At 54.0% G+C, this 26889-nt stretch overlaps 2 protein-coding genes across 2 annotated transcripts; one reads left to right on the top strand and one right to left on the bottom strand.

Annotated features, from left to right (window-relative positions):
• Positions 1-643: 643 nt before the first annotated feature.
• On the top strand, positions 644-25354 carry LOC137160035 (mast cell protease 1A-like). The gene is made up of 6 exons (XM_067558489.1): positions 644-698; positions 3474-3627; positions 3852-3987; positions 4214-4477; positions 4690-4824; positions 25202-25354. The coding sequence occupies exons 1-6, from the start codon at positions 644-646 to the stop codon at positions 25352-25354; spliced, it is 897 nt and encodes a 298-aa protein (XP_067414590.1).
• Positions 12135-16609, bottom strand: LOC137160026 (mast cell protease 1A-like). Its single transcript, XM_067558484.1, has 5 exons — positions 16552-16609; positions 16141-16282; positions 14747-14882; positions 12449-12709; positions 12135-12318 (listed from the first exon to the last, which is right to left on the bottom strand). The coding sequence occupies exons 1-5, from the start codon at positions 16607-16609 to the stop codon at positions 12169-12171; spliced, it is 747 nt and encodes a 248-aa protein (XP_067414585.1). The 3' UTR covers positions 12135-12168.
• Positions 25355-26889: the final 1535 nt, after the last annotated feature.

The raw sequence follows: 26889 nt of genomic DNA, 5'->3' as shown, positions 1-26889 counted from the left end.
AATCTTAACCCCTCACCCTAACTCCTAATCCCAAATCCTAAACCTACTCTAACAATAACCATTAACCCTAACCATAACCCCTAGCCCTAACAATAACCCTAACTCCTAACCATAACCCCTAATGCTAACGATACCCCTTACCCCCTAAAATTGACCAAAACCCCCTAACCCTAACCATGAAACCTCACCCTAACTGCTAACCAAAATCCATGTACCTGACCTTAACCACAACCCAAACCACTAACCATAACCCCTAACCCTAACCCCTAAACCCAATACTAACCCAAATCCAGACATCTAACCCTTAACAATAACCCTAAACTATAAGACTAACCCCTAAACCTACTCTGAACCCCTAACCATAACCCAGAAACATAACCCTAATCCAACCCTAAGACTAACACTACCTCCACACCCTAACCCAAATCACTAACCATAAGATCTATGCCTAACCTCTATTGCTAACCCCTAACCATAAATCCTAAACTTAACCTTTAACAATAACAATATTGTCTCGTGGCCACGGCAGCTGGCACAGAAATCGCAGCGGGATGAGTGCGTGACAAGTATCTCCCTACCAACACGTGAGGACGGAGTGAAGCCAACAGTCCAGTGTAGTGCGGCTGGGTGGGATTGTATCAGCATGGAAAGGCGCACCAGCACCCTCCATGGGGTGAACCTGACGGTGACGGAGGACCGTGTGTGCAGGAAGAAATACAGCCCTCGACCATGCTGTGTGTGGGCAGCCGCCAGAAGATGAAAACAGCATTGAAGGTAAATGTCCTATTACCTGTGTGGTTAGCTATGCCCAGCTATTCATAGCCGTGAAGATCACTTCATGGTGATGGCTGCCCTCTGATGTTTATCCAACCTCTCACTACACAGCTGCCTTCCATGTGAGGGTGGTCTGATGGTCTGACAGACACACATGGAGCTAGGGGCATTAATTGTGGTGCTTCCCATCCCTGCTCTGACAGAGGAACAGGCCAAACCTAAATGTGCCGTTCACCCATACAAGACTGGCTGACTCAGGGGGGCTGCTAATTAGAGTAACTATTTCTGCCCCCCAATCTAGGTGTCTGTGGGCAAGAGACCCAGGTGCTGTCACCCAGGAAAACGCACGCCACGGTCTCCTGGGGATCTTTCCAGATCTGGAGGATCTGCAGCGTTACCCATGTCCCTGAAATAGACATTGCCCCATTTGTGAAATGCAGCTCACACCCACCCTGCAGGAGAGGGGGTACCAGTTGAGAAGGATCAAGGAGCTGCCTTCTCACTGGAAGACTGGCTGACTCAATCTTTGCTCATACTGATCACAGCTCCCCCCTCACATGCAGGAGAGGGGCGAGAAGGATCCAAGCTGGGGTGAGAGCTGAGACTCTGTTGTTAGCTGCTGGCAGCTCCCCCAGCTCCACTCCAGACGTGCCCGGTACCCAGCACTGCAGAAATGCCAGGGAGACAGGGGGGTCCCAGCAAGGTGCAGCCCCAGCTGTGTCTGGCCCTAGGAGAGGCAGCCCCCAGCAGGGCCTGATCTCCCCCCACAGCTCGTGTGGTGGGCTATCCAGGAACTGAGCCAGCCGAGACCCCATCTGGCAGGTGGAAACATCCCACTGAGGTGTCCCCCCCATCACTGCTCTGACACACACATCTGCAGGAAGTGGTGAGCAAAGTGCTAGCTGCACGCCCCACCAGCCGTGTGCACGGTGCGGGGGAGGGGAACAGTGCAAGCTGCACCAGGGCTCAGATCTGCCCCAGATGTGCCCTGGCCCAGATGTGCCCTGGCATGGAGCACCCCTGGCTGCAGCGGATCCTGGCCGGAGGGAGAGCATGGGGCATTGTGAGAGCCACAGCCGCACACGGGAGCCCGCCCGGCGCAGAGAGATGCTGAGATGAGGCCAGGCTGAGGCACTGCGCCCTCCTCTTAGCAGCTGGGCTTCTCCCCAACCCCGCCCCTCTGTGTGGCTGCAGGGCACTGCCCTGGGTGAGCGCAGCGCTGAAATGCCCGTGGCCCCACCAGAATGGACTCAGGGGCTGAGAGGTCCCAGATGGTGATTCCCCTTTTCTGCCCTCCCCTTCTCCCGCTGGTGTGCTGACAGGTCCAAGCACTAAGACGGCAGGTCCCCACCCATGCTCCAGCGTGCAGGTCCCAGAGGTTTCCTGCTTTGCATCCCAACTGCTTAGCCAGGCTTGTAAGCCACCTTCCAAGCAGATCACACACACACATCCCCCAGCTGGGTCATGACAATGCTGTTCCCATTCCCTGAGGCTTAGGCTGGTGAGTCAGGGGCCATCAGGGCCCCAGATGTGCCCGACCCGAAGGGCTGCAGGAAGGCCGAGTGCACAGTTCCCAGGGACGCAGGGCCCCAGATATGCACAGCCCCCAGGGACGCAGGATTCCAGATGCGCACAGCCCCAGAAGTTGCTTTCTGCTAACACTGCAGGATGGCTGGTGAGTGACTCCCCAATGTGTGAACTCCTCCCCGGCAGCATTCAGGGGCTGTGGTTGTCCCTGAGCCGAGTGCATATGCAGGGGCCCAGTCTCTCCATTTCCTGCCCCACCAGCTGGGTCTATAAATGACCCCAGAGAAAGACACATTTCTCATATCTCCGGACTTTCTCTGACCATGCTGCTGCTGTTCCTGCTCTCCATGGCCTTTCCCCAGCCCCCCGGTGCTCTGGCTGGTGAGTACACAGGTGATAGGCCCCCCAACCCCATAGGGAGCGGTGCCTGGTGCAATTGGAGCTGTCTGCAAACCCCGGATACTCCCCAGATTCAAATGCATCCACCAGAGCCATCGGTATGTGCCTAGCACCCAGCTGGGCAGCCCCTGGGCCGTGGGACCTGGGGGGCATCGGTGTGGGCCCGGGACCCAGCTGGGCAGCCGTGAAGTGGGGGGCAGGTGGGCAGGGAGCTAAAGGGGAGAGGAAGGGCTTGTGGCACCGTAATAACTCCCCTGCGGGTGGCCGACACAGAGAAGCTTGGTGAGGACTGATGTGAACAGTTGGTGCCTAGACAGGAAATGCAGGTCTGTGCAGCCTGTGGGTTAGAGCCAGGGTGGGAGGGGGAGGGCTGGGAGCCAGACTCCTGGGTTCTGGCTCTGGCTCTGGGAGGGGAGTGGGGTCTAGTGATTAGATCTAGGGGGGGAGGAGCCTGGGAGCCAGGACTCCTGGGTTCCTTTTCCAATTCTACTGCACTCAGGGCCAGTGATGTGGAGTGAGTCACATTTTCTCTGTTTGCCTGGATTCCCCAGGGCGTGAAATGGGGAGACGGCTCCGTCCTTTGCCTACGTAACCTCTCTGGAGCAGGGATTCTGACGCTGCGCCTGGGCAGCGCCTGGCACAACGGGCCCTGATCTCAGTCGGGGTTTGAGCAGTGCCTGGCACAACGGGGCCTGATCTCGGTCAGGGGAGGGGTACACCAGCTTGCTGGATCAGGGGGCTGCACTAACGTGTTCTCTTGGGGGCTCTGCCAGAGAAGATCATCGGGGGACAGGAAGCCCGGCCTCATTCCAGACCCTACATGGCCTTTTTGAACACAGAGGCAGGAGGAGGAAGAGTCAGGTGTGGAGGGTTCCTGATCCGGGAGGACGTGGTGGTTACAGCAGCTCATTGCAACTGCAACTGGTGGTAAGAAATGCAAGATCCTCTCCCACTACCTGCCTTTCCCCTGCCCTGCAGCCAGGTCAAAGCTGTGCCCCCTAGTGGGTAGAGACCCTGGAGCACGGGCCTCCGTGCATGGACCCTGAGAGCAAGGCGGCTGTTAGACCCACCCACTTTAGCAAGCTTAATGACCCATGACTAAACCCACAGGATTGGCCCATCTGCAGCAACTACACCCTTGTATTTCACAGCAACATCACCGTGCTGCTGGGTGCCCACAACATTGCAATAGAGGAACCCGGGAGGCAGGAGATCCGGGTACGTCGCCGAATCCAACACCCAAAATTCAATGATGAGACATTTGAAAATGACATCATGCTGCTGCAGGTAATGCCCTCATCCCATCCCCCTACCGCCAGTGACCTCACACTGCTGCAGTCACCGCCCCCATCCCATCACCCCAGCTCTAATGACCTCCCAGTTTTCTGAGTACTGCTGCTGTCACATATCTTGCACTTCTCATCCGTCCTCTCTGTTTGACCCCACCCTTCCGTGATGTTATTCAGACCCTTGTGTCCTTCCTCATCCATTTTCCCCTCTTCCTCCATGGCAGCTGGAGTGCCTTGCCCAGTTGAATGAGTGGGTGAGACCCATCACGCTGCCGAAGGTGACGCGGAGAGTCCAGCCGGGCACAAGGTGCAGTGTGGCTGGATGGGGACTGACTGGCTCAGACCCTGCGAAGACATCAGACGTGCTGATGGAGGTGGAGCTGGGAGTAAAGGTGGACAAATTCTGCACGAATCTCTATGGCAAGGGTTATAAATCTGAGACGATGCTCTGTGCTGGGAGCCGGGAAGCCCGTCAGGGAACCTTACAGGTAAATATCCTTCTGCCTTGGCTGGTTCTAATTCCCTCGGCAGCTGCGCCTGGGGATGGGGTGGCATTTGCTGGAGAAGTACATGATGGAGGCCAGCTAGATGCATCTCCTCTCAGCTCGGCTCAGGGGAGTCAACTCCCGGTTGTGTCTCGCTATAAGCACAAGGGGAAAGCTTTTGGATCAATAATCTTCTCCTATTTTTTCTTTTGCAGGGTGATTCTGGGGGCCCCCTGGTGTGTGATGAGGTGGCCCAAGGGATCTGCTCCTGGGAAATTGTGAATTCCTCTGCTGAAATCTACACGAGAGTCTCCCACTTCGTCCCCTGGATAAAGAAAGTGATTAGAAAGCTTCCACCTTAAAGGATTGGTTCCCAGCTCCTCTCTAAGGGCTATGCTGTCCATCTTCTGGGCTCCATTTCCCCAGTGCCTTGCCCCTCATGCTGTGGTGGGCTCCAGGACAGAGATCCTCTAGATCTTTGCTGTTCTGATTTAGTTGCCCATCGATATCCTCTTCGCACTGGTGCACGGGATGTGAGGCAAGGAAGAATCAGATCCAGAGAGCCCAGTCTTTAGGGCTTGTCTACTCACAAAGCTGCACTGGTTTAGAACACAGCACTGCCAGCTCCCTCCATTTTATTACATGTCTCACCGTCTTGGTTTCTTTTCATGATAAGAACATAAGAATGGCCATACTGGGTCAGACCAATGGTCCATCTAGCCCAGTGTCCTGTCTTCCCACATTGGCCAAATGAACAGAACAGGTTCCCATAGCATCACCCATTCCCAGCTTCTGGCAAACAGAAATCCCCACCCATCCTGGCTAATAGCCATTGATGGACCTATCCTCCATGAACTCATCTAGTTCTTTTTTGAACCCCATTAATCTCCAGCTGCCGGAATCACACGAGAATCTCGGGCTTTTTATAAGAGAAATTGAAGTACATTTCTGCACCTTGTGGTTCCGGAGAAAACTTTGAAACTATGTATTCCAAAAGCTTATCCACTAGGAGGCAAATCGATATGTCTCAACCTTTTGAAACTAACATCTCAGATTTTGAAGGTAATGTCACAATTTCTGGATCCTTGGGATTGGTCACATCTTCTTAAATCAGCTTCTTCTGCCGATGAGTTGAACCCATGAGAAGCCCCATGTGGACAGACAGTTTGTCTCCATTTTCCTTGTGTTGGCCACATTGGCAAGTTGCATCGGTGAAACCTAAGGTGTGAATTTAAGTTGGTTTAGTTAAATTGGTTCAGCTCCCCATGTGGATGCTCTGACTGAAGTCAAGTTGGTGCCACTTTCCCAGGTAGAGAAGGCCACTGAAGTGCTGGGTGAACTGATGGCACTACATTTTACTGATGTGGGGCTGTTATTATCCTGGTGTTGGTTATTTCTGTTGTGGAAGCCCCAGTTGTGTCCCAGAAGCCTGATGTGCCAGGTGCTGTACATACATGGACCAGAATGACTCTCCCTGCCCCAAAGAGCTTGGTTTAACTCACATTGATTTAAATGTAGTCTAACTGATGCAGTGTTGTGTGTGGAGCAGGCTATAGAAATCTGGGAAGCGTGCTTGTCCCTGAATCCCCCTGAAAATCAAGCACTTGCTGTCCAGGCCCTCATTCATTCCTCCTGCCCCAGTGACCATAATGCCTGCTGGTTCTTTTTTGCTCATCTACTTTGTATCCCTGCAACGAATAAAAATCGAGATAACAAAATCCAAGGATTGCCTTCCTGGGCAAATCCAAGGGCTGCCGGGTGTTATAGATGGTGGAAGACTTAGTTGTCCCAAACAACCAGGCATGGCCCCCCCCCATATGCCACCCTGAGGCTCTGCTCCATCCTCCTGCTGTTCCCAGCCCAGGCAGGCATGGCAGCAGCTCTTCCCCCCCTTGGTCAGCCTCCCCCAAACCAGCTGGGGCCGGAGGAAGACGAGGCAGCCAGCCATTGGTCCAGGACTTCAGGCCAGCTGTTTCTTGGTCCGGCTGGCTGCTGCTCTGGGGTGGCTGGTGCCACCCAGCTGAGACTCAGGGCGGCTGGAGCCACCCAGCAGCAGGGCCGCCTCACCGGGACTTGGGGTAGTTGAGGGCGCCAGTCACCAGGGCCACCCAGCTGGTGCTTTGGGCGGCTGGGGCCATGCGCAGCTAGAACTTGTGGTGACTGGGGCTACCCGGGGCTGCCTGTCCGGGACTCTGGGTGTGCCAGCTGGGCTGGCTGGAGCAGGGTTCCTCCAGCTATGGCGGGGGGTGCAGCTCTGGGGAGTGGTGACAGGGAGGGAGGATGCGGAAGGGGCGTGGCCTCATGTGGAAAGGGAGAGTCTATGGGGCAGCCTCCCCCAACATCGGTTTCACCCACCGCCCATGGTTCCTTTCCTGGAAAATGAGCAAACTCCCTGAGCTACAACATCCAGAGAAGCTGCTGCGTCACATTTAGACAGTGTCCAGTTTTGGGCCCCTCACTACAAAAAGGAGGCAGGAGAGAGTGCAGCGGAGGGCAACAAAAATGATTAGGGGGCGTGTGCCAAATCTGAGTGAGCAGTGCGTTGACCCAGTGTGCCAAGGGGCAATGCCCAGAGCCAAGTCCAGCCAGTCCCGCAGGACAGGAGCTGTTTCAACTAGGACCGGGAGTCAAAGCAGGACAATCCTGTGGAACACAGGACTGCTGAGAGCTCAGTCTCTGTGTGACCCTGTCCCAGTCCCCTTAATTTACTGCCCCTTGGGGGTGGGATTGATGTTCTCCCTGGCACATGGGAGATCTGGCCATTTATCCCAGACATTGAGCCACTAGGACCGTCTGGGCGGGAATGACTGACCCTGCCGAGACAATGAGAACCACAGTCCCTGAAAGAATAACACCGAGTAGAGGAGCTGGGAGCGGGAACGTGTCCAGAGAACATAAAGCAGAGGGCTCTGGGTCTGTGTGACAACGAGAGGGGTTCACAGACACAGCTGGAGAATCCCCCTTGCCCCAGGAGTTCCTGCATCACCCCAGAAGCTAAATCTCTCGAGCTGGCTAAACATTTCTAGTGAAAACGTTGTCTGCAAAGGGAAACAAACCCCACACGCTGGCTCTTTTTCCTGCAGAATTTGGCTTGGTTTTGTTTAGTGCATTATTGAAACACACAAACCCCTCTGGGAAGAGAAAGGAGGCCGCTGAGCCCTGCCCTGATGTGGTCTCTTCTGTTGTGGTGCATCATGTGTTGGGAGATCCCTCAGGGCACTGAGATGTGGTGTCAGTGGCCTGTGGGGCCCAGAAGGCCTTGGAGGACACTGAGACTGGAAGACCGTGAGGTCCCCTAGGCCCCGAAGGCCCGTGTAGAGCCTGCAGACTGCACAGACTCTTTCCTTTGTTCCTCTCCACAAACTCATTTCATCACGGTATCAATTTCCCCCCACCCCTCAGTCAGTTTTCATTGTTCTTCTAGATTTCCAACCATCATCTCCACAGAGACCCCAACTCCCAGGCCCTCCCTGGCTCCCTCCTGCTTTGCTTCTTTTGCCTCCATTTTCCCCCTTCTGTAACCCTACAACCAAGAAAAAAAACAAGGAAATTCAAACCCAACAACTTCATGAATGCTGAAAAAATCAATTATATATTTAGGAATGACAATGTTTTTGCCTTTCGGCAACAGATTCAGCCCCCCTCTGTGTTCCCAAAGCAGAATTCAGGCTCCAGTTTTAATGAAAGAAGACAGAGGGACCATGCAATCATAGAATATGGGGGTTGGAAGAGACATCAGGACATCATCTAGTCCAATCCCCTGGTCAAAACTAGACCAATGTCAACTAAATCATCCCATTAATGAAATCATCTGCACTGTAACTAGGTTTAGAAAGAAACTGGGGAACAGGAAGTGGAGGAGCCAGGTTTCCAACCTGGGAAGAAGGTAACATTTCTCTCAAAAAGAGTGTCATTTTTTTGGTCAGAAAACCTGAAAACCATAAAACATTTGTCAGTTTTCAGAAGACGTGTTATTGCGGTTTTTTGGTGACTTTTTGCCAGTAATATTTCAGCTTTTGGCAATTTTTCTCAGTTTTCAGTATTTTTCTTCCCACTTCTCCATGGTTTCAGCAGTTTTCAGTCATTTTTGTTTGTTTGTTTTCATTTCTCAATAGAAAGTGCAAATTTTCCACGGGAAAAACAAACATAATTCTCCAGCCAGCTGTAATAATAATAATAGGAAGGGAAGGATGTTGAATTAAGCCATCTTCATTGCAAACAATATTTGGGTAAATCTGGGAACAAGAGGAAAACCAGGAGAAGACTCAGCTGGGATGAGGTGGAAGAAATTTGGGGCAGCTGAGGGAGAGAGCTGAAAATGGAAGACAAGTGCAAAGAAGCTCAAATGCCCACTTCCGGAACATCTTCATGGTGCTGGCATTCTCCATCCCCACGGATGCTCAGGGCACCAGCGGCAGCGGGATGCGGTCTGGTGCGTTGTTTTCTTTGGTGAACTGGATGTCCCTGCAGAACAAGATGGGCTTGTGGCCTATGTCTAGGTGGTACTGTCAGAAGTACAGTTTCTTTTCGGGCTCCAGGGTCACCTGGATTGACGCCTCTTCTTCTCAGGCTTTCTTCCAGTCCTCCTGCTCTGTGATGATACTTCTCCCACTGTACTCTGACCTCAAGGAGGGCTGGGCCTGGGTGATGAGCTTGGTGAGGGCTCCAGTCCCGAGGGACATCTTAGTGGAGATGCTCCAGTTGTGCTCGATGCTGGACATCTGCTGCTTGGCGTAGCCCACCTGGTGATTTGCTACTAACTCTCAGCCTCACATTTTAAACATCAAAAAACCCTAATAAACATCAGCACTCCTTGGGAAATTCTTCCCTTCTCATTGTCTAGCATCCTATCTGAGCTGCCGTCTCCCAGCCTGGCAACACTGGGCTTGGGCATGGAGAGTTCTTGTGTGAAGCTGCCCTCTTCCCCATCATCTGTCAAGTGAGTGCCCCAAACGCACCAGCAGTGGGTCAGTGATTGCACGGCCTGAGTTACTGAATTTCTCTGCTGAAACTGATTCATTTTGTCCCGTTTTGGGAGGTTTTCAGAGGAAAACTTTCAGGTTTGGGCCTTTGGAAAAAAAGTGGGCTTGGGATGGAATGCCTAAATTCCAAATTTCCCATGGAAAAATAACGAAAGACCTTTGGTGCTCAGCTGTGAACAAGTCTTCCCCTGGGTGGATGTGTTGGAGAATCCCACCATATGCTGCTCCTTGCTGTTCTCTGCATTATGCTGGCACCTAGACCAAGATCAGGGCCCCCACTGTGCCAGGCTCTGCACAGCCCCACAGTCCCTGCCCCAAACAGCATCCTGTTCAGACACTGCCATAATCCTTCCTCCCATTGTGCATATGGGGAAACTGAGGTGCAGGGCTTGTTCCTAGACCTGTCTGAGCGGTTTGGGTGCTCGGTTCCCGTCGGCACTCTTTGAAACTCCCAGCCCTGGGGATGGGCCCGAGGTTCCCGCAGGGAGCAAGGACTGATGCTAGAAATTTTCCCAGATTTTTTGGGCGCCAGCCCTGTGTGTCAGCCCCACGGTGAGCGTCCCTGTGCGGGGCACGGGTTGGCAGAGGAGTCCCCATGGAGCCCAGCCCTCGGGCTGGCCTGAGAGCCCCAGCTGTGGGGATACCTAGAGATCCCTTGGCCCACAGGATGCTCACTGCTGCCCTGCCGGGAGAGGGACCCACTCCCCACAGCCCTCTATCCCCCCACACTCACCAGCCCCTGGCCCAGGGAGTAGGAGAAAGGCCGCAGGGAGCAGAACCTGGAGCAAGGGCCATCCAGGGACAGTCACGGAGCCTCTGCCTCAGCCCTGGGAGTTATATGGACTGGGAGGGGAGGTCAGGACCTGGTGACCACAGGGGCAGAGACCCTGCTACCTGGCGACACCCAGAAACCCCTTGGGGAAGCCTCAGGGTACAGCTGGAGTCCTCTGTGCTCTGGTGCCCTAACCACCTGGCTGAGGATCCCCACACCCCCACTTACCAGTGTCAGAAATGCCCCTGGTCTGTTCTGCGCCCCAATTCCCAAACCCAGAGATTGCAAGGCCAGGAGGGGCCACTGGGATCTTCCTGCCTGACCCCCCAGGCATCCTCCAAGACCCCTCAAGCTCTTTCTTTGCCCAGAGGGAGATTTTGCCCCCTTTTTCCTGCCAGAGAGTGGCCTGTTTGGTGGTGTTGACAGGTGGCTGAGGGGTGGGCTAGCTGTTTGTGTGTGCAGGACAGTTTTGTGGCCCCTCCCCAGCCTCGGAATGGGTCTTAGTAATGTCGCACCACAGAATTTGATAACGTTATGCAGCACACCTCTTATACCAGGACAATGATGATCAGCAAATTATGAGTTTTCTGATGATACTGCCCAAGGGGGACTTTGTATGGAATTTATCAGAGCTCTGTAAAAGGGGGGAGCATTGGGGGCATGGACTGTCACATGCCCCGGGATACCACCCACAGAGCCCCATCCCGCAGACTCTCTCATTCACCCCAAAGCTGCAGGGGGTCCCGATCCCAGCCCCACTCACCAGACCAAGCCCCGGGGGGCAGGAAAAGGGCAGTGGGGACCAGCAGCCAGACGTAGATCTGCATGTTCGGAGTCAGTGCAGGGACTGTGCATCTGCCTGGGGCCGCGGGGCTTTATACACTGAGTTGGGTGGGATCTAGGGGGCAGGAAACTTCAAGGACACCCACACGCTCATCTGTATGCAGAGCTCACTCATCTCAGGTGCCAACCACAGCTGACCACAGGGGTGACGGGGGAAGGACAGGCCGTGCGTCAGCCCTGCCGCTGCAGCTCCTGCACATCTGGGGCTACAGAACAGCTAAATGGATGCTGCACAGCTGAGTCTCTGCACAGCAGGGAATGGGGCACTTCTGGATGGCAAAGACCCCGGTGGGGACATGTCTAGCGGGATCAAGGGAGCCAGCTCACAGCTGGGCACATCTGGGGCCCTTCCTCATCTGGCCCTATCCAAGTAGAGCTCCCCCCCACCTTGTCTCCAAGGTGGGGGCTGTGGGTGACAGCCACAGATCTCAGAGGCGGGTGGGAACGCATTCCTTTGATCTTTCTCAAGGTGGACTAGATGTGGGCGGGGGGGGGGAGGGGGGCACTTGGCAGAGCTGCCACCAGCCCCCATCACAGGGTTTCCAAGAAGGCCCTCTGGAGAGTCTGTGACCACGGGAAGGGGATGTGGCAGCCTCCGTGAGGCCGTAGGGCTGGGAGCTGTGACCTTCAAGTGCCAGAGGGGAAATGACACAGCAGATACAGAGAGAACCCACGCGACCTGGCCCCATCCCCCACTGCTTTATCCACTAGACCCCACTCCCCTCCCGGAGCCAGGGTGACGTGGGAGGGCTCCACCGAATGCTTGTCGCTTGTCAAGCCCTGTGCCCTTGGTGAGATGTGCTGCTACCTCAGGGATCGCTTTGTCCCTCTCCTCTCCTGGGACCCCGAGACCCAGCTCTCGAGCTGAAACCTCCAGCGTCTGATGGGGACAATTTTGGGTTTTAAAATCACACGCATCAGGCAGCACAAACAGGGATCCAATTTATTGAGCGGCTTTACTGTGAGCCCATCACCGTAGCGGTGGGGCTCCAGGCACGACTGTACGGATTTATCTCCGAGGAGCGAAGTGACGATTGGCATGTCAGTTTTACAGAGGGGAAACTGAGGCCCAGAGCCAGGCAGGGGCTTGCGTGAGGTTAATCCTGCAGCTTTCTCATGGTTTTCCTGATCCAGGGGACGTACACGGAGACCTTGGTGAACACCCTCGGGGGGGATCCGTCTTTTTTGCCATAAGACACGATGCCCTGGGCCGTCCCATTGCAGACCAGGGGGCCCCCAGAGTCGCCCTGTGAAATAAACACCAGATTCGGAAGATTGTTTCATACATTGTTCCCGTCACCGGCGCTGCCGTACAGCTCAGGGGCTCAGCGGCACCTCCTGCTGGGGGGACGCGTGTGGGGCAAGCGGGAGATTTACCTGAAAGGACGATTTCCTGTATTCCCGGGGGTCACCCACGCAGAGCATGGCAGCAGGGATGAAATGGAGGTATCGCCTGCACCCCTCTGCCTCCAGCACCTTCAGGTTAACCTCCTGCAGTTTGCTGGGCAGGGAAAACCCCCTGGCCCGGGTGTTGCCCCAGCCGGCTACGTTGCAGGTGTATCCCGGCGCCACCTCCTCGCTGGCCTCGGGCAGTGGTAGGAGTTGCACGGACCTCGTCAGCTTTGCTTTGCCCTTCAGCTGCAAGGGGAGCGGAGGAGGGAGAGGATGGAAGCCGAGATGAAGCACTGAGCTGGGCGCCAGCAAACCTGGCTTCTGCTCTTGGGTAAATCACGTCCCCACTTGGTGCCTCAGTTTCCCCCACCAACCTTTGATCTATTCACACTGTAAGCTCCTTGGGGAAGGGCTGTGTCTCTGCAGTGCCCACCCTGCTCTTGGTCTAGGGGCCACCCACGACACAACTAAGTTCCCAGCCCACCCTGGGGGAAGGATTTTGTTGTGGTGGTTGAGGACAGCATGTGGAAGAGAGAGGCCGCTCCCCTCTGTAGGAGGGCATAAAATCCCTGCCTGGGGTATTTCCGCAGAGGGGATGAACTGGTCAGTTTGGGGGGAAAAAATACAATTTTTTATTCCTATCATTGGGTGTCTATTTTCCCCAGGGGCCACAGCCTGACCCAGAAAAAAGCAGTAGAGGAGAGTCCTCCGAGCAGTCTAGAGTGGCTGCGTGGGATGCAGCCAATTGGAGAGAGGCTTCAGGGAAGCGGCCAACCAGGGTCCAGCAGGGTGCTATAAAAAGAGTTGATGGAGTCAGTCGGCTGGCTGGAGGATGAGCAGGGAGCTCTTGGCTGGCTGCTGGGACTCCCAGGAGACAAGGGTGCTGCAGTTTATTAAAGGGATGGGACACATGGCTGTTACTTAAAGGCTCCCTGGCGGGGGATCCAGGTCCCTCCGTTCACCCCTGGGGAGGTGGCCTCAGTTCTGAGCTGTGTTACCCCCTCCAAAATGTGACTGACTCCCCTGGAAAATTGGGCTCCTTGATGGCCCAAGTGATGGCAAAACGTCTCCCAGGAGGAAGCCCTGGGGAGCTGCTGCCCCCCAGAGCAGGACGCTTTGCAAGGTAGCCTGACCCCAGCCAAGGGGGCTGGGAAAGGTCTGAGCACAGGGCTGGCTGCAGGGCATTCCCGAGAGCCTTGATCTAAACAGGCCCGCTTGCACCATCCACCCCGGAAGGGATTTGTTAAGTTTCCACCTGCGGCCTCGGCCGGGGGAGGTGAGTCATTGGCGAGCAGCCTACGGCAGGGCACAGTGACCGGAGAAAGCGAGAGGAAAAACCGCGGGCACGCACGCTCGCCTGAGGGCAGGGCCCCCGTGACAATCCCATGCGGATTTTTTCAGAATGCTTAAAAAATATCGGCCACAAAATGAAAAGTTTTAGGTTAAAAAAAATCAATTTTGAAATTCAGAGATTTCCACCCCCCGACTTTCTGTCCCTTTCAACTTTTCTCTTCCAGCAAAAAGCCAAATAAGCAAGAAACAAAGTGTAAGAAGGTGTGGGGTGGGAGACCCCCTTTTCCCCACACTTTTATAGTATAGAGGGAAAAGGGCGAGAAAAATTCCTGTTCTTTTTTTTTTTTTTCCTTCTTTCCCATTTTTTCCCATTGGGGAAAGTAAACCCGGGAGAGAAAATAGTGTCTCTGTCACACCCTCTCACTTTTTCATCTTTTATCCCCAGGAGCAGGAGGGTACAATCCAGTGGGAAGTGGAAAATTTCTCTGGTATGTCAAAAAGGAATTTAAAAAATAGAAATTTTGGGGGTTTTTTTTCTTTCACAATTTTGTCATTTTGATTTTTTTGTATTTTATAGAAGCAGTTGGGTAGAAACTAATTTTCCTCCTGTAAATATTTCAGTTTTAGCATGTCTCTCCACCCCATTCCCCCCCCCCCCCCCCCCCATTCCACCCCCAAAAATACTCACATTGAGTAAAAATTTGAAAAGGCCTAATGTTGGGGTCATTTTTATGCTGCTTTGTCCTACAGTCACGGCCAGACGCCGCATTCCTGGCCCATGACCACCTTGCACCAGGTGCTGCACGTTATTTATTAGGTGTGTTACAGTAGCACCTAGGGCCCTGGTCCTGGCTCAGCTATAGCCCACCCAAGCCGATCAAAGGAGCAGTCCTTGCCTCAAAAAGCTGATGCTCTAAGACTAGAGACGTCAGAAGGAGATGAACAGACCAGCAGACGGGGGTGTAATGGGAGTAGATCAGTCACAGGTACCTTGAGTAGCATGAGGTCGTTTTCCTGGGTCCTGTTGTTGTATTTCGGGTGCGGGATTTTCCATTTGACGGCCAGGCGTTGCTGGCTCCGCTCCAGCTTGGTCACATCGTGAGCTCCCAGAGACACTATGATTTTTCTGGGGAGGCAGAAAGTCATAGCTGGGGTTGGGTGCTCCTGGATTCCACTGGCCTCCCCTACCCGCCTCAAAAAAGAAACCCTCTGTGCTTCCCCAACCTCCCGGGAGGTGAAAATCAGAACCAGAGGGCTGAGATTTTCAAAGCCACTAAAACATCTGCAGTGAGCTACAAAGAGAGGAATTGGTGTCAGTAGGTTTCAGAGATAACATCTCCATGGCACTGAATGAGGGCAGAGATCTTGTTGTTACCCTGTAACAGTGGGGCCAAATGGGTAAAGCTAGATGGGCACTCAAGAGATCTGGGTTCTATTCACAGGCCTGCTGGGTGACCATGGACAACTCACTTCTCTTTCGATTCCTCAGTTTCCCCATCTGTAGAATGGGGATTTGCACATGCTACAGCCAGAAAGCACCACCGTGATCATCGAGCCCCACCTCCTTCTCTTTGTTCAGCTAAATAGATCGAGCTCCTTAAGTGTCTTGCTCTGGGGCAGGTATTCCGACTCTTTAATCGTTTTTGTGGCTATTCTCTGACCCCTCTCCAATTTATCCACGTCTCTCCTGAATTGTAGGTCCCAGAAACGGACTCACCGATGCCAAAGGCAGATTGAAAATAACGTCTCACTGCTACTCGGGATTTTATACCTCCCAGGATAATCATCCCTTTTGTCAAGTGCTTTGAAATCTACAGATGGGAAGGGCTCAGTGTTATTATCATTCGCCACCTGTACTGTTTTGCAAAGCTGACTAGGGAATTCAGACTCCCCATTTAATTTGAATGGGGACTGGTCATCCAAATCCATTCTGTGCCTTTTTCTCAGCTCTTTGAAAAGCAAAATTCATGCTGTCGGTGTTCTGCAAATCAGGAAAAGGCAGGAGCCGGCAAACTGCCCCCCAAGCGCCTCCTCTTCCATTTATAAAAAGACTTAACCCTCTAGCCCCAGCAACTGCAAAGATACCCTTAAGTCCCCCCACTTTATTAATACTTCCCAGTCCTCGCTATGGGACCATTAGCTTGACTTTTGTCCACACAGACAGCCAGGAATGATAGCTCCCCAGTTCATCTTGTACATATCGTTCACTCTGATCCCTACCGATGGCAAATTAAACATCAGCAAATAACCCTGATTTGTTGGACACCCCAGCAGTGTAAAGTTTCCCTGTTCCCCCAGGGGTGAAAAGTCACAGCTGGCCCCTCTTTGGGGATTCCCTGGGGGCCAGCAACTTGGAAATTGAGGCAGAGGGAGCCGATGCTTACCCAAAGTCACAGTGTGCGGCCGTCAGCACGAAGTCCTCTCGGATCAGGAAGCCCCCGCACCTGTTGGAGCCCTGCTTCGTGGTGAGGAAGGCCATGTAGGGCTTGGAGTGGGGCCAGGCTTCCTGTCCCCCGATGATTCGCCCTGGCGGAGACAGCCCCACACCGGGGCAGGCTAGATGTCAGCCTCTGAGCAGGATAGCTTGACTCCAGACCCACACACGTCTTGGTGCCCATGTGGACACAGGGTCTACAGCGACCCCACTTGTCCCAGCCTTCTCCACCCCACGGCATCCCAGCTGGGTCCCAGGGAGAGCCCGCTGCCCTTGGCAGAAGTGTCTGACTTTGGGGAGAAGCCAGGATGTGCAAGTAGCACAACTGCACCCTCCCGGCCCTGATCCCCTCCCTACTCACCAGCCAGAGCCCCGGGGGGCAGGACAAGGGCCACGGGGAGCAGGAGAAGAAGCTGCATTGTCAGAGCCATGCAGGGAAGGGGACGGGGCGGCTGCCTCCACCCTGGGGGATTTATAGCTGGGGCAGGAAACCTGCAGCTCACGTAATGCGTGCTCGTCTGAGGGGCAGATTCAGATGGTTCAACCACAGTCGACCACACGGGCTGGGGAAAGGACAGGCTGTGCGTAAGCACAGCCACTGCGGATCCTGCATATCTGGGGCTACAGCACAGCTGGATGGATGGTGCACAGCTGCATTGCTTCACAGCAGGGGATGAGGCATCCCCGGACGGAGAAGACCCTGGTAGGGCCGTGTCTAGCAGGATCAAGGGAGCCGGCTCACAGCTGGGACATCTAGGGGTCTTCCTCACCCAGGCCCAGCCGCGTTCAGCTCCCTGCCCGTGTTTGTGTGCTGGGGGCTGTGGGTGACAGTCCCGGATCTCAGTGACAGGTGGGAACATAGCTCTTTGATCTTTCTCACGGTGGCCCATCTGTGGGCGAGGGGGGGCTGGGCAGAGCCGCCATGGGCCCCCTTCACAGCGATCGCGGTGGAAGCGTTTCCGATAAGGCCCCCGGAGAGTCTGTGACTGTGCAAAGGGGATGTGGCAGCCTCTGTGAGGCTGTATGGCCAGGAGCTGTGCCCGTGCAGCGCCAGAGGGGAAATGACACAGCCGATACAGAAAGAAGACAGGTTTCCTGGCTCCCAGCCCCCCACTGCTCTAACCACTAGACCCCACTCCCTTCTCAGAGCCAGGGAGAGAACCCAGGCATCCTGACGCCCAGGACCTGTAACACAAATGTCCATGTGGTGCCAGACAACCAAGTGTTCACTGTCCTCCATGAGACACTCCTGTCTCAGACCTGACAGAGTCATTGCACCTATGACACTGCTTCCCTGGTGCTGAGTCCTGCCGGGTGGCATAGCAGGGCTCCACCAAACACTGGCAGCTTATCACACCCCGTGCTCGTAGCAAGATGTGCCTACGGCCGCTAGCTAAAAGATTGAGGCTCCCCCACCCCGAAATCTGCATCTAAGGGGTTTGGGGGTGACCCTCCAGGGAATCACATGGCTCAGGGACAGCCCCTGGGAGCTCTCTGCCCTCCTGTGTTAGCCCAAGGCATGACGCTGGCCAGCCCCGGCTACTGGCACTCTCTGAGAACGAACAAACTCATGGCCGCAGCCCAGCTTCGTTCAGCTGCCCGTTCAGTTCAGTTGAAACAGGGAGATCTCACAAGGCGACGTTCAGTGTTTAGCCACCGTGAATGCTCCCAAAGCGCTGCCTGTGTCAGTCTCCCACACTACCTCCTGGAGATAGGGAAAGGCATGAGGGTTGGCTTTTCCATCGTGCGGCCCCACAAAACCTTCGCCGGGAGGCACGCACCCCTGTGGAAATCTCCGACACAGACTGCGGACGCACAGCTTGGAAAACAGCCCTTCACAGCACTGCAAGAGTTTGCCCTGAACTCGGGGACCTTGGATCATTAATGATCTGTAGGATGCGGTGGATTGCACCCTCTTCAAGTTTGCAGATGACACTAAGCTGGGGGGAGTGGTGGATACACTGGAGGACAGGGATAGGATACAGAGCGACCTAGACAAATTGGAGGATTGGGCCAAAAGAAATCTGATGAGGTTTAACAAGGACAAGTACAGAGTCCTGCACTTAGGATGGAGGAATCCCATGCACAGCTACAGACTGGGGACCGACGGGCTAGGCAGCAGTTCTGCAGAAAAGGACCTGGGGAGTTACAGTGGATAAGAAGCTGGATATGAGTCAGCAGTGTGCCCTGGATGCCAGGAAGGCTAATAGCATATTGGGCTGCATTAGTAGGAGCATTGCCAGCAGATCGAGGGAAGTGATTATTCCCCTCTATTCAGCATTGGTGAGGCCACATTTGGAGTATTGTGTCCAGTTTCGGGCCTCCCACTACAGAAAGGATGTGGACAAATTGGAGAGAGTCCAACGAAGGGCAACAAAAATAATTAGGGGGCTGGAGCACAAGACTTATGAGGAGAGGCTGAGGGAACTAGGCTTGTTTAGTCTGCAGAAGAGAAGAAAGAGGGGGGATTTGATAGCAGTCTTTAACTACTTGAAAGGGGGTTCCAGGGAGGATGGAGCTAGGCTGTTCTCAGAGGTGGTAGATGACAGAACAAGGAGCAATGGTCTCAAGTTGCAGTGGAGAAGGTCTAGGTTGGACATTAGGAAAAAGTTTTTCACTAGGAGGGTGGTGAAGCACTGGAATGGGTTACCTAGGGAAGTGGTGGAATCTCCATCCTTAGAGGTTTTTAAGCTGAGGCTTGACAAAGCCCTGGCTGGGTTGGTTTAGCTGAGGTTAGTCCTGCTTTTGAGTAGGGGGTTGGACTAGATACCTCTTGAGGTCCCTTCCAACTCTAATCATCTATGAGTCTATGAACCCAGGTCCGGGAACCATGCTCTCCTCCCTCCCCCCCTCTGCCCACCGCAGGTCAGAAGGACCATCAAAATCTGATGGCCATGCGTCGCAGGATGAAGCGCTGGTGACAGGCCCACGACGTGCGATGAAATGTGGCCCGGGGAGGCTGAATGAAGAAAAGATGACGAAGCCCTGGGAGAATTTTCCATCTTCCCCGCGGTTTGGCATCTGAACGGGTTGGAGACGCTGCACGGATGCCGGAGATCGTTCCCCCTGGATTTTCGCTTAGTGCCGTCTTTGGTGTCCAATCTAGGTGCCAGCCGATCTGGGGTGAGGGACTGATCTCGGGGGATAGGGGAGGCGCCCTGGCCAGGGGGTTGGTTTGGGGGATCAGGGATTGTGTATCGCCAAGTCCGGGGGTGAGAAAGAACGGAGGGCATAAGGGGACCATGGGGGATGCCGTGGGAAGGCAAGTGGAGGGCTGCAGGCATTCACACTGGGTGTGGGAGGGGGGAAATCGAATCACAGGATACTCCACTGGTTTGGGGCGACGGCCCCATTTTGGCCAGCGCCCCCTGGGGTCGGCACCCCCGGCCACCTTGCCCCATCCCAGAGTCAGCCAAGGGAGGAGACGGACAGTGGATTTGGTGTGACCACAGGCTGAGGCAGACCCTGGAGGAGATGTCTTGGTGCATGGGGGGTTTCAGGAAAGCCCCGATCTTGTGGGTCCTGCCAGCAACAGCCGAATTCGGGGGGGTGAAGCTTATTGGGGAACTATCTGCAAACGTCAGCCCTAGCTGGCGGTGAGTGATTAGGGGCACGAGGGTTGGGTATGATACCGGCGTGGTGGGTTCGGGGAAAGCAGTGGCAGGCACCTCCCGTGGGGGCCGCGGAGCTGGGATTTCTGTGAGTAGCCAGCACCAGGAACTGAGTGTCAGAGGGGAGCGGGGTAAGCAGGTTTGGGTGAAGCTGCTGTTAACCTGGATGTAACATTTAACCCCTCAGAACCACTCCCCTCCCAGGACTCCTGGGTTCTGGCTCCCTTGTCCCCCTGCTCTAACCACTAGACCCTACTCCCCTCCCAGAGATGGAGAAAGAACCCAGGAGTCCTGGCTTCCAGCCCACCCCTATTTAACTCCTCAGACCCCACTCCCCTCCCAGGACTCCTGGGTTCTGGCTCCCTTTCCCCCGCTCTAACCATTAGAGACTACTCCCCTCCCAGATCCAGAACCAAGGAGTCGTGGTGCCCCTATGCTGTGACCACTAGAACCCACTCCCCTCCCAGAGACAGGGAGAGAACCCAGGAGTCTTGGCTTCCATCTTCCCTGCTCTAACCACTACACTCCACCCCCCTCCCAGCGCCCTGAGACAGAGATAGTAATCCCTGCAGCTAGAAACCACGTCCCAGAGTTGGAAGTGCCCCGTGTCCTGTTCCCCACCTTGTGAGCCAACCAGTGCCCCCACCATGGCCTTTCCCTGCTGCAGTCAGGGTCTGTTCCTGCCTCGTGGGCTCTGCTGGGGGCTGGGCGCTTCAGCAGGGAGAGAGGAGAGAGGTTTCCAGCGGAGCACACCGGCGAGGAAATCCCATGCCAGCACCTCGTGAAATTAATGGACTGTCCTCCCTCTTCTCCCCCCCCCCCCCCAGCCAAGGGTCCCCCCTTACCACGCCTCCAAACAAGGAGAGAAACTAACCCAGGAGGTGTAGGCGGGATTCGTGTGCCAGCTGTCCAGATTTTATAGGGACAGTCCCGCTATTCATGACTTTTTCTTATACAGGCTCCTATCACCCCCGGCCCAATTTTTCCCACCTGCTCTCTGGCCACCCAAGGGAGGACGAGAAAGGCGTGTCGGGGACAGAACCGGGACAATGTCACCCAGGAAGATTTAGTGGCAGCGTCTCTGCTCCGGCTGAAATTTTTGGTTGGGGTTTCCAATTTTAACCCCACCCCCACCTCCATCCCGCTAGAAGAAGGGAAGGCACTTTTCATGACATTTTTCCCCCTTAATTTCAGTCAAGGCAAAGTGTTTGTTTGACGGATTAGGAATCCCCCCCGCTCTCCTTTGCACCAAAGCGACCATTGTCGAGGGACGGGAAAAATGCTGCTGAAAATGATTCGAGGCCATCGCAAAAACAGAAAAGGAAAGCGTCTTTAGCCACCGAGACACACCTGCCGTTCTCGGAGCCGTCAAATCCAGACTGGTCGCCTTCCCAGAAGAGGCTTTACAGACTCACAGAGAGCTGATCTGTGGGAGGTGATATCTTTTATAGGGCACACCCGGCTCTTTCGCCAGTGGGAGTGGGGCCGATAAAAAACGTCGCCTCAGCCGCTTTGTTTCTCTGCTGTCCTGGGACCCAGCTCTCAAGCTGAAACCTCCAGCGTCTGATGGGGACTATTTGAGCTTTTAAAATCACACGCATCAGGCAGCACAAACAGGGATCCGATTTAATTGATTGGCTTTTCTGTGAGCCCATCACTGCAGCGGCATGGCTTCGGGCATGGCCATACGGATTTATCTCCGAGGATGGAAGTGAGGATTGGTACACCGGTTTTGCAGAGGGAAAACCGAGGCCAGGAGCCAGGCAGGGGCTTGCGTAAGGTTAATCCCACGGCTTTCTCATGGTTTTCCTGATCCAGGGGAAGTATGCGGAGACCTTGGTGAACACCCTCGGCGGGGACCCATTGCCTTTGCCAAAAGAGATGATGCCCTGGGCCGTCCCATTGCAGACCAGGGGGCCCCCGGAATCACCCTGCAAAAAAAAAGCCAGTTATAGAAGCTGGTTTCAAGCATTGCTCCTGTCACCTCTGCTGCTAGATAGATAGATCGATAGATAGATAGATAGAATGGGTATTCTATCCCAGTCTCCGTGTTGGCCCCTGAAGATCAATGTAACTAGGCTCCTAACTCCCTTGGCCTCCCGGGGATGCTCTCAACCCAGTCTTCCCCAAAAGGCCTGACGTTTACCGAGAATGAGGACTTTTCCTCGTCCGGGTCCCCTGCGCACATCATCACCGAGGGCTTATAGTGGCGTCACATCTGCCGGTCCTTCTGGCAGGTCCCGTCCGCCATCACCTTCAGCTCCACTTCGTGGAGGACGTTGGTAGTCGCGTAGTGGCTGATTTTCCCCCACTCAGCCACGCTGCACACGAAGCCTGGCTTCACGGCACGGCCGGCTTGGGGCAGCGGGATGGTGCCCACTGCCTCATTCAGTTTCCAGCCACGGCCGACCACACGGGCTGGGGGGCAGGATGGGCTACGGCACAGCTGGATGGATGATGCACAGCTGGGTCACTGCACAGGGGGGATGAGGAACCCCTGGACAGAGAAGACCCCGGTGGGGACATGTCTAGCAGGATCAAGGGAGCTAGCTCACAGCTGGATGCATCTGGGGGCCTTCCTCACCTAGGCCCAGCCGTGCTCAGCTCCCCGCCCGTGTCTCCGTGCTGGGGGCTGTGGGTGACAGCCCCGGATATCAGTGGTGGGCGGAAACGCAGCTCTTTGATCTTTCTCACAGAGACCGCGGCGGGAGGGTTTCTGAGAAGCCCCCTAGAGAGTCTGTGACCACGCGAAGGGGATGTGGCAGCCTCTGTGAGGCCTTATGGCTGGGAGCTGTGACCGTGCAGATCCAGAGGGGAAATGACACATAGAGATACAGAGAGAACCCAGGCGTCCTGGCCCCCAGCTCCCTGGTTCTAACCACTAGACTCCACTCCCCTCCCCAAACCAGGGATATAGCCCAGGAGTCCTGGCTCCCAGGAAATGACACAGAAGATACAGAGAGAACCCAGGTGAACTGGGTCCCAGCCCCTCCCCCCTGCTCTAACCCCTAGGCCTGCTCATAGTCCTATCTCAGTGGCCACCACACACCCAGGCCCTCTCACCACACCCTCACCGTCCTGCAGTCTTGCAACTCACCATGTGTCATGCAGGCTGGCTTGAGTGGGGGGGCATTTAGTATATTGAGTGACATCAGTATGGCAGAATCATAATAATCCATGTGGGATATGCCGTGTCAGGTACTGTTCGGAAGGTTGTAATGTGCTAAGTAAGATAGTAATACTCCTGTTCATGTGTGATATGTGAAATGGAAGTTATGGATGTATTTGAGATATCTGTATTTCAAATTGTTCTGCCTGGGCAACACCCCAGATAGGAAGGCCGCAGAACAATGGCCTGCATCATGGCCCAGGAAGGCATTCCCAGGTGCAAGGGGCCCTGAGGGAGAAGCCAGCATCACCACTGAATCAGCAGAACCTGCTTACGTGACTTTGGACTCCATGGAAGGCAGCCTACCGGATGAAGCATCAGGACTATCCCATGTGACTATAGACCCCAGGCACACCGGAGGAGTCACCAGGAGTGGACCATGTGACTATGGACTCCATTTTGGGTCTTGTGACTGTCCACAGGCTGCATGGCCGGAGGAGGGGGTTTATAAGATCAAGCCAGAGAAACCATTTTGTCATTGTTCCTGTCCAGTCTGCAGACACACACCTATCTCTGGACCAATGCATCTTGCAACTGAACCGAAGGACTTAGACCCATCCAGGTACTGGATGTGAACCAGAGGAAATTACACAAGCCTGCAAATCCACATTTCTTCCAGAAACCTGAAGTATATGGACTTATAATCATTTGTATATCTGTGATTTACTTTAACCCTTTAACATTTCTCTCATGGTTTATTTCTTTCCCCTTACAATAAACCTTTAGTTTAGATACTAAAGGATTGGCTGCCAGCGTGGTATTTTAGGTAAGATCCAAACTTATATTGCTCTGGTGCTGTGGCTGACCCTTTGGGGTCAGAGGGAACCTTTTGAGCAAAGAGCAGAGAGTTCTAGTAACTGGTCTCTTTGCTGGACCTGGTGCTGATTTGGGAGCCTGGAGCTGAAATGCAGTGAAAGGGGCTGTGGGCATTCGTGGACTGGCTTCTTGATATCCAGTGAGGGGTAATCAGAAGCAGTTTGTGGCTGGTTGGGAAGCCAGGCTTCATTGTCACCCACCAGCGTGAGGAGAATCCGCTCTCCTTTTGCAGCCTGCCCTGACCTTGGCATTGTCAGTTGGCAACCCTGGGCACGGGTCGTATCACAAGTCCAAAGGAGAGAAACAGCAACAGCAAAAGAATGATCAGAAGTTTAGAAAACCTGACCCGGGAGGAAAGGCTGCAAGAACTGGGTGTGTTTAGGCTACAGAAGATGAGGCTAGAAGCAGGGACACGATGACCTCTTCAAATATGTTCAGGGCTGTTATAAAGAGAGTGATGAAACGTTCTCCATGTCCAGAGAAGCTAGGACAAGAAGAAGCGGGCTTCATCTGCAGCCAGAGAGATTGTGGTTGTGTCTTGTGAAAATCTTTCTAACTCTAAGGAGAGTTGCAGGATAACTAGGGTTGTTGTGGCATCTCCATCGCTGGAGGTTTGTAAGACCAGGTTGGACAAACACCTGACAGGGATGGTCTACGTTTATTCTCTCCGGCCTCAGTGCATTGGGTTACACTAGGTGCCCTCTTGAGGTCCTGTCCAGAACGACATTTCTAGGATTCTGGTTTCTTAAGCTCACTCAAAATGCTCCATTTCAAATAACTGGGACATTAAACTGCAGTTCCTTAACTGCGCTTTGCCTTCTGGGAGCTGTAGTCCAAGCTTCTATGTTCCCTTATGTTGTCCCATCCTGGACTACATCTCGCACAATGTGATTCACATCAAGCCCCGGACAGCTCAGGCAGAGGGCAGCCCGGGTTGCATTGTGGGAGATGTAGTCCTCAAGGGAGCCCAGCCCTCAGGAGAAGCTGAAGACCTGAACTACAACTCCCATAAATCAAAGCATTGAAAGGTAAAAGCAGTTGAACATTTTATTAAACTGATTCCACACTAAATGTTTTAGGTCATTTAAATAAAAAGAAGAAATATTCCGATTTGGGAGGAACTGACCCAGAATTTTGATTTTCCCGATGCAAAAATGCAAACTTGTTGGGAATATCAAAAGCAAATTTTTTCTGTGGAAAGCTACAATTTGTGGATACTGCCTTTTCCACGGGCGCATCCTTCTTTCCAGCTGTGGATTTCTCTTCTGCCTAACCATTTCCATGAGGGGTCAGTTAGACGGCAAGAGCTAGGCCTTCGGTAGCAGAGATCAGCCATCCCCCATGAAATCTGAAATCTTTGGGGACAGGCCGGGCTGGGTAATGTCCGTCACTGATGTTATTCTCTCTTTTGGCAGGGTGATTCCGGCGGACTGCTGGTGTGTGACGGGGTGGTCCAGGGCATCGTCTCCAACGGAGATCCGGTCGGGCGCCCCCCCCCCCCCAGTGTATACACAAGAATCTCCAAATTCATCCCCTGGATCAATGAAACTCTGCAGAAACTGAGTTAAAGGAGACGCTCCCCTTCAGAGGGCCAGCTTGGCCATACCAGGCTCTGTGCCTGTGTGGAACCCTTGAGGGGCTTTAGAGCCGAGTATTTTTTCTGCTATTAGAGAAATGCTATAAAGGGCTCAGTGCGGAAATGACTTTGCGGCTAGAAATGCCCCAGCGATGTTTGAAATTTTCTTCTCTTCTATTGTCACCCCCAGCGACTCATCAATGTTCAAAGCTCTGCCGCTGTTCTGGATGGGAGCACATATTGACGATAGAGTCTGGAATTTCCTTTGATGTGATCTGGTTTATGTACCAGGAATCTTGAAAGTCAGAATCAAACAGCAGCAGAGAGCTCCTCTGTTCGCAGTCCTGAGCCTGCCTTTCCAGCCAAGATTCTGTGCTCAAAGGCCTCTTCTCTTAGCTGTCTCTCAGGGCCACGTTCCTGTGATTCCATGCCGTGTCTGCCCAGATTTATACTCTGCGTCTGCCTCACTTCTGTCCCCGGGTCTCTCTGTTTGGGTCTTGTCTTCGCCCAACCAGAGAGAAGGAATGGGACCATGTGGTTTAGACAGCCAACCTATCACCATGAAGCGTAGCTAGGCAAATTGAACAGCCCCTGACAATGAAACATCGAAACGATTGTGTGAAAAAATTGAAATTTCAAATTGCTTTTTTTGTGCATTTTGAGCTGGGCCCAATTTTTATTTGTTTTCAGGATTTTCTTTTCTTTTTTTCTCTCCCCACCCGACAAGTATTTAACTGTAAATTATTTATGATGTTGATACTGAGTAAAATATGTGTTGTTTGGAGAATTCACCCTGCCTTTTCCATCCCTGGCCTGTAGATTGGATGTTGCGTGTATAAACGATGCAGGGCTGGGTGAGAATAATGGGCCAGTGGGGCAGGAAGAAGGGAAGCTGGGTTGAGCCATAAAGAACAAAACCAGTGGCTTTGGGGCCGATACAGATAGAGGCAATTCTTGTGTCTCCACGCCCTGCTCCATTTGTTGAGCTCTGCAGCTGGTAACAGAGACCCCCGTCTGCCCCGGCCCCGAGTTAATCCTGGTTTGAACTAGGGCTGAGTTGTCAGAGAAAGGATGGGGAATCCAGCCCAGCCCTGGGGAGCAGCGTCTGCGAACCTCACCCGGGCCCAGAAGCTGAAGGGATTTGAACGGGCTTTTCCCTGGTAAAGTTTTTCAGATCCGGGGTCGCATTCACCCCAGGCCTCCATCACATCCGGCCCATTGTCCCCACGCGCCACCTGCCGCCGTTTCCCCTCCTGAGTGGCTGACATGTCCATTGAAATTTCAGCTCCCCCGCCAACCTGGCTTTGGTTCAGCCAGACCTTTTACCACCCCCCAGGTGGGGACAGGCCCCTGCCTCTGGTTTACTCTAAGAGCAGCTTTGTGACCCTTGAACCGCCCTGCCCAGCAAAGCAAAGCACAGTGGGGAAACTGAGGCACTGCACAGGCATAGTAAAAATGTGACCAAAATTCCCATGTTCATCACACCCAGCGCCCGGCTCACCTTGATGGGCAGGTGCCTGTGGCTGA

This window comes from Emydura macquarii, unplaced genomic scaffold, assembly GCF_026122565.2.
Source record: "Emydura macquarii macquarii isolate MOO-44397 ecotype Brisbane River unplaced genomic scaffold, CSIRO-AGI_Emac_v2 contig_2107, whole genome shotgun sequence".
Classification (NCBI taxonomy): domain Eukaryota; kingdom Metazoa; phylum Chordata; order Testudines; family Chelidae; genus Emydura; species Emydura macquarii.
The sequence above is the reverse complement of the archived record's forward strand: the minus strand, read 5'-3'. Positions and strand labels throughout refer to the sequence as shown.

What these genes read in the sequence shown, in the direction of transcription:
- LOC137160035 (XM_067558489.1), top strand. Translation starts at nt 644, where the DNA reads ATGGAAAGGCGCACCAGCACCCTCCATGGGGTGAACCTGACGGTGACG. An exon ending in ATGACATCATGCTGCTGCAG is followed by an intron (nt 3,988 to 4,213) that starts GTAATGCCCTCA and finishes CCTCCATGGCAG; the next exon opens with CTGGAGTGCCTTGCCCAGTT. An exon ending in CCCGTCAGGGAACCTTACAG is followed by an intron (nt 4,478 to 4,689) that starts GTAAATATCCTT and finishes TTTCTTTTGCAG; the next exon opens with GGTGATTCTGGGGGCCCCCT.
- LOC137160026 (XM_067558484.1), bottom strand. Translation starts at nt 16,609, where the DNA reads ATGCAGCTTCTTCTCCTGCTCCCCGTGGCCCTTGTCCTGCCCCCCGGG. An exon ending in GCCGCACACTGTGACTTTGG is followed by an intron (nt 14,883 to 16,140) that starts GTAAGCATCGGC and finishes CTGCCTCCCCAG; the next exon opens with AAAAATCATAGTGTCTCTGG. An exon ending in ACGACCTCATGCTACTCAAG is followed by an intron (nt 12,710 to 14,746) that starts GTACCTGTGACT and finishes CTCCCCTTGCAG; the next exon opens with CTGAAGGGCAAAGCAAAGCT.